At 50.2% G+C, this 7286-nt stretch overlaps 1 protein-coding gene across 1 annotated transcript in view; it reads right to left on the reverse strand.

The window, feature by feature from the left end:
- Positions 1-3728: 3728 nt before the first annotated feature.
- Positions 3729-7286, reverse strand: part of LOC144166203 (uncharacterized) — a 7376-nt gene continuing 3818 nt past the window's right edge. The window contains exon 2 of the mRNA XM_077695796.1: positions 3729-3736. Within this exon, the coding sequence (XP_077551922.1) occupies positions 3729-3736 (8 nt within the window). The remainder of the gene's footprint in view (positions 3737-7286) is intronic.

A 7286-nucleotide genomic window follows, 5' to 3' on the forward strand; every position in this document is an offset into this window, starting at 1 on the left:
AAGAAATAAATGCTTTCGGCGAACAAAAAGGTCGGATGGCGTAAATAGAACAGGGCCATCCGGCAGGGTACCACAAGAAAGAGCCACTAACACTGAACTTCGCGGCGGAATATCGACGTCTTCGGAAAGTACGAGTTTTGTGTCACCAGAGACGTCACACTGTGGAAAAAGTTCCAGTTCAGCTCGGGCACAGTCGATAACAGCGTGATGACATGAGAGGAAATCCCAGCCAAGGATGACATCGTGGGAGCACGAAGATAAGACAACAAATTCAATGGGATAGCAGGTGCCTTGAATACTCACTCGAGCAGTACAGGCTGCTATCGGGGACACGTGTGCTGCACTTGCAGTCCGAAGCGAAAGTCCAGAAAACGGCGTCATTACTTTTTTCAGCGAGCGGCAGAGTGTAGCACTTATAACAGATATGGGGGCACCGGTGTCGACTAGAGCGAGGGCAGGGGCTCCTTCAACAACTACATCTATAACGTTCGGTGGATAGGCACGAGGACTTTGAATTTTCGCTGAGTACGCAGTTCGTGCCTCTGGAACTGCGGGTATTAGTTTCCCACTTCCGGAGGAGCAGGCTGACGGCGCATAGGTGACAGGGAGCGGCGGCGGGGAGAAAGCGATCGGCGACTAGTGAACGTCGGCTGGTCGGTCTCATATGACGTTGGGGAAGGCCTCGAGGATACGCGATGCTGAACGTGCCTAGGCGTGTATCCTGCAGTGTTGAAAACCTCAGCATGCGGCACCACACGGCGGCAGTAACGGGCGACATGTCCGGCGTATCCACAAGAGTAGCATATGGGGCGATTGTCCGGCGTGCGCCACGGATTGGATTGCTGCGCGACCACTTGCACTGGACGTCGAAACTGGGAGACTTGCTGATAGCTGGACGGCACAGTCACTGAGATGGTTGGTTCGAACGAATGGGTAAACGGTCGGGGTGGCTGTGTGACACATTCAGCATACGTCAGGGGACCGGTTAATGCAGCCGGTGAAGCCAGGAGAAGAGCAACAGTAGCTACCTGGGGAACAGTAAGGGGAGCAGGAGCTGCTACCACTTGGCGGTTAGTTGGCAGGGCCTCGGTGACCTGTTCCCGGATGGTGCGCTGAAGAGACGAAGGAAGGCATGAAGGCGGTGCCTCCGTCCGCTGGCGTGGCTCTTGAACGAACGGCACAATCGATAGTTGGCGTGCTACTTCCTCGCGGACAAAGTCATTTATCTTCGTCTCGGAGTGCTCGGAAGTGAAAGTCAAAGCGGAGAGTTCTGCATTTGTCCCCAGAGATCGCCGGACCAGCACTCGTTGCCTGCGCAGCTCATCAAAGCTTTGGCAGAGGCTCACGACCTCCGTCACGGTCTTCGGGTCCTTGGCAAGCAGCATAGTGAACGCATCATCATCGATGCCTTTTAAAATATGCTTCACCCTATCTGCTTCAGACATGGCCACGTCGACGCGCCTGCACAGATCTACAACTTCTTCGATGTAGCTGATGAAATTCTCCCCCTGCGTCTGAGCTCTTCCGCGGAGGCGTTGTTCTGCTTGTAGTCTGCGTACGGCCGGGCTGCCAAATGCTTGAAGGAAGCGGGTCTTAAAATCGCCCCATATTTTGAAGTCACGTGCGTTGTTCAAAAACCACGTCTGAGCCAATTGCGTGAGATAGAACTCGACGTTGCTTAACTTGGCGGGATCATCCCACTTGTTGTGAGCACTCACCCGCTCGTATGTCGACAGCAAATCCTCAGCATCATGATCGCCCTCGCCATTGAAGAATGGGGGATCGCGCTGACGGATGGAACCAGCGCAGACGATCTGTGGCATCGCTGGGGCTTGTTGATCAACAGCGTCAACGGGGGTAGTGGGCATTGGGAGCCTGCGGCTTCGAAGCTCCAGGATTCGTGCTGGTTGACGTTGAAACCGCACCTCCACCACTTCCAACGGTGTTTAATTCGATCAGTTGTCCAAGCGAGAGGCGAGGAAGAGCAGTCTCTTCAAAAAACGGCGAAGCCAGAGATAACCTTGCAAGACGCACAGACAGGCACTGATGATGACTGTTGCAGGTCCGCAGCACACACCCGCGCGTAGATTGGCCATGGTTCCGCACATACCGTTCCCTGCTAAAATTGTTCATTACAATATATATATACGTATATATGTGACGTCCCGCAGATTGATGATGCAGGGCAGTTGGCCGGAATGGGAGATTAGCCACCAAGAGACGGTGCGGTACGATAGTCGTGGATGATGAAGAAGTTGGTAATAAAGGTGTTGGTTCGACGGACGCCATGTCTCCACCGTTACACTAGCCGGCCGGATTTACCGTGCAACCCTCATCATGACAACATCCAAGAAAGCCATCACCATCCCCAAGTACTCGGGGCAAGCGACGATGTTCTCTTTGACAAGTGGCTCCGACTCTTCGAGGTGAAGACTGCGGCCGCTCCATGGACCGAGCGAGACAAGTTGTGCAAATTCTCCGAATAACTTGAAGGTGAGGCCTTCCGCTGGTACCTTACCGAGATGTTTGACACTGGCACAGCTTGGGAGGACCTCGTTGCATGCATGACCGAACAGTTCGCAAGCGCCATCGCTGATCAATTCCGTCAGTTCATTCATTGCCGCCTGAAATCGGGCCAGAGCCTCAAGGAATATTACGATGAAAAAATGTGTCTGGGACGCCTTGCTGAACTAAAGGACGCGCACCTGGTATCAGGGCTCATCGACGGCCTCCCTGCTGAAATGGAAATGGCTCTTGCCGGGCTTACTCCCCCCACCCCAGCAGCGTGGCTTTCCGCTGCGCTTAGAGTAGAGGCTGCTATGAACCGACCTAAGTCGCACCGCGTTCCACCAGGTCGACACGCAGAGATCAATTCACCGAGTGGCAATTCCCATCAGCGTTCGCCTAATACGCCGGGCCGAGCACCCATGTCCGAATGCAGGCATTGCGCCATGGCCGGCTTGCCACGACAGATGCACTGGCACAATGAATGCCCACGACGCGCAAGCATTTCCGCCCTCGCTACCAACCAGGGAAACGAGAAGGGCGACCGAAAGCTATGTTAATTCACTTTGATGCACTAAATAACGGGCACCCAGTCAGCGCTACTCTTGATACCGGAGCCACAACAATTACCTGTATCAGCGAAGCAGTGCTGACAACCCTTCGCCTGCAAATAATGAGAGATTCGTTCATCTCTGTAGATCAAGTAACATCATCTACCAAAACTTTGGGTCGCGTCAATCTAAATGTACAAATCGGAAAAATCACCAAGGAAATATAAGCCCACGTTCTGCAAGGAATGAAGAGCAATCTACTTCTTGGCTTGGACAGCGCCTGCCTCTTCAACTTGTTTCTAGACCTCGACACGCTGACCCTACGCCAAGGAAATGATGTGCTTCACTCTCAACGCCCAAAAGTCTGTTACGCGGCTGACAAAAACGCTTGTGTACAGGAACCCGAAGCTTCCGATTTGCGCCACCTAAATGAAACTCAGAGGTCTGCACTTAAGCAACTGCTCCACAAGTATGAGAATATTTTTTCCAAATCACGAACTGACATTGGGGGTATCAGTAGCGAGATGCATCGCATTCCCGTCACAAACAACGTCCCCATCCGCAGGGCTCCCTATCGATGCTCAGAAGCCGATAGCGTCGAAATGGACCGACAAGTCAGCGACCTTCTCACGCAAGGCGTAATAAGGGTGTCTACGTCTCCGTACGCTGCCCCTACACTTCTGGCAGAGAAAAAGGGAGAAGGGCGCACACGTTTCTGCATAGATTACCGCAAGCTGAACGCAGTGACTGTGCCCGACTACCAACCCATCCCTCGAATTGACGACGTTCTAGACTCTCTCGGGAAATCGACGTACTTTTCAACATTAAACATCACGTCGGGTTACTGGCACGCGAAGATGCACCCGGAAGACATTCCGAAAACAGCCTTTGTGACACGTACTGGTCACTACGAATGGCTTGTTATGCCTTTCGGTCTCCCGAACGCCCCAGCCACTTTTGAGCGGGCTGTCAAGTCCATCCTGGCAAAACACCGCTTAGCGCACGTCACGAAATACTTCGATAATATTGTGGTGTATTCTGACACGTTTTCCGACCATCTGAAGCATCTCGACGCCGTTTTAAACGCTTTTAAAAGCGAATGCGTCAGGCTCAAAATGAAGAAATGTCAATTCGCACAAACATTCATTGAGTACCTTGTGTGCTGTACTGTGATGTGCCCAGCAAAGGTATCGGCGCCGTTTTGAAGCTGGCTGATGAAGAAGACCGGGAGCACCCAGTTGCATACCACTCATGCAATCTGCTCAAGCATGAAGTCAATCAGGCCATCACAGAGCTTGAATGCTTGGCAATTATTGACGCTATCGACAAATGGCACTGCTATATGCATGGAAAACCTTTAAACTGCTATCTGCGTGGAAAACCTTTTACGGTAGTCACTGATCACGCTGCGCTACAGTGGCTTAAAAACATCAAGAATCCGCGAGGCCGTCTGTTTCGATGGTCCTTGAAGCTCTCCATGTACGATGTCAATATCAAGCACCAAAAGAGCACTGACAACATCGAAGCTGATGCACTATCGCGAAACCCGATTATTCAGCTTCTATCAGCTGAGCAACTGCAAGAGCATCCCAATGACAAGCCGCCTTGCAAGCACGTCATTGAGAACGGAATGGCCATAGTGACGTGTAGAGGGTTCCGAAAAGTCTACGTCCCTGCTGCTCTGCGATCTTCTCTTATTCAGAAGGCTCATGACGCTTTTGGTCACGTTGGAGTCAACAAGACATTGCGACTTTTGTCCCTACAATATTATTAGCCTGACATCATCACCGACGTCTCAAAATACATTCGCCACTGTGACACTTGCCAGCGCTGCAAGAAAACGAAGACCAATCGTTTCGGATCTTTGGAGTCACTACCACCAGCTGAATAACCATTTGATCTTCTGGCCAGGGATACCATCGGAGGTTTTGCGAACTACGGTTTTTCGAAAAGGTTCATTCACTTGGCCGTTAACCATGCCACTCGTTATGTTTGGGCTTTTGCGCACCGAAATGAGACGTGCGATGCGTACATTTCCTGCCTGAAGAGTATCTTGATTGCTGGAAAGCCTCGGAAGTTCCTCTCCGACCGCGGAACACGAATCACCGCAGGCAAATTCAAGCAGTTCCTCAAGTACAACAACATTCATCAGCTTTTCACAACTTCTCAACGACCGTAGTGTGATGGCCTAAACGAGCGCACTAATCAGTCCATAGTTACTCGCCTCCGCTGCAAAATCAACCACAAACCGCGAAAACCAAGGACACGCCTTCTTCCAGAGGTTGTCGATGAAGTACAACAGGACACCTCATGAAGTCACCGGCTACACACCATGTTTTCTCATGTATGGCACACCATCATACACCTGCCTCCTCTCCAACACTGCCGAAACCCTGCAAGAAGCTCGCGCAAACGCAGTCCGCAATTCCCTGGCGTATTACGAGAAGAATAAGCTCGTCTAAGACAACAAGTTTATTCCGTCAGAGCTACAGGTGAGAGACTGTATTATATGAGACGCTCTGGCATCCCAACCGCGGCAAACTCTGTGCGATAATGGAAGGTCTGTATACTGTCCTACGCAAGATTTCTGCGGTAAACAACGAGATCGACCGCGGCGTGTCTCCACTCGGTCGTCAGACTGACATTGTCCATGTGGGGAGGCTAAGACGATATTATCCGCCCCTACACCAAGCACACTCTCGGGGGGAGAGGGGAGCGTGTGACGTCCCGCAGATGGATGGTGCAGGGCAGTTGGCCGGAATGGGAGATTAGCCACCAAGAGACAGGGCGGTACGATAGTGGTGGATGACGAAGTTGATAATAAAGGTGTTGGTTCGACGGACAACATGTCTTCTGCGTTACATATATATATATATATATATATATATATATATATATATATATATATATATATATATATATATACAGATAGGTCAGCAGACTCTGACGCCAAAGGAGGCATAGGGGTATTTCCCCATAGGGTATTTCCCCAACGAGCCCCTCATTTCCTTACTATATATATATATATATATATATATATATATATATATATACACAGCTAAACTTCGAACAAGGTAAACCACAATTGTTGCCAACGTTTCAGCAAAAAGTTTTGCCTTCTTCAGGACCCTGTCGAACCCCCAGATCAAGGCTGGCCTCTTTGCTGAAACGTTGTCAACAATCGTGTTTTCTACCTTGTTCAAAGTTTTCTTTGCTTGTGTTCTCTACTATCTTCAAAGTGTCATTGCTGCCTATATATATAAATAAATATATATATATATATATATATAGAGAGAGAGAGAGAGAGAGAAACATAGGTCCGCAGTCTACAACGCCAAAGGAGGCATAGAGGTGTGGTTAGGCTCTATTTTTTACTACGGTTAATGAAGTTAACATTTCTTTTTAATATAAGAAAGAAAAAAAGAAAGAAAAACACGCGCCCAGAGTGGGGACCGAACCCACGCCTTTCGATTAGATCTCGAATGCCTTACCAATTCGGTTATCTGGGCGACTGTGTTCTCCTTCACTTTCTGGGCTATTTATATTTACTAGAAGTGTATCTGACGCTTGAGGGTGGTATATTTACTGGCCTTATATTAAAAAAAATGTTAACTTCATTAACCGTAGTAAAAAATAGAGCCTAACCACACCCCTATGCCTCCTTTGGCGTTGTAGACTGCCGACCTATGTTTCTGTATCTCCTCAACGAGCCCCTCATTTCCTTACTATTGAAAGGGGGTTTATTGGTAGCGAAGCGCAGTCACAGAAACGGGCAGTCCAGGCTATGTCGGACAGACTAGTCTTCTGCTTCTTCTGTCTCGCGGCCGCTGCTGGCGATGATTCTTGAACCAGCCATACGGGCGGGTTGGCCAGTGGTTGCACCAATTTCTCATTACAATTACCCCCCGGAGAAGAGAGGGCCATCCTGGCTGTTGCGTCATGGCGCCGAAGAAACGATCGGTTCGTGGTAAGGCTTCAAACGCTGCACGTGCACGGTTTCACGACCACGCCTTCGGAGGTCCGCAGAAGGGTTCGTAGGCTCTACAACGTAATTGACTGGGGAAACCCGTTCAATGACGCGGTAAGACCCGTGATATTTCGACAGTAGCTTGCTGGATAGTCAGGGTGTAGTAGAGGGCACCCAAAGCCACACCAGGGAGCCAGGTATATAGGTGGGGTCTGCAGCAACATCATCATGACGATATTTTTGTCTCCACTGTTCTTCGGCAG

Source organism: Haemaphysalis longicornis, unplaced genomic scaffold (assembly GCF_048455015.1).
Source record: "Haemaphysalis longicornis isolate Haplotype H1 unplaced genomic scaffold, Haemaphysalis longicornis Haplotype H1 scaffold_16, whole genome shotgun sequence".
Lineage (NCBI taxonomy): Eukaryota > Metazoa > Arthropoda > Arachnida > Ixodida > Ixodidae > Haemaphysalis > Haemaphysalis longicornis.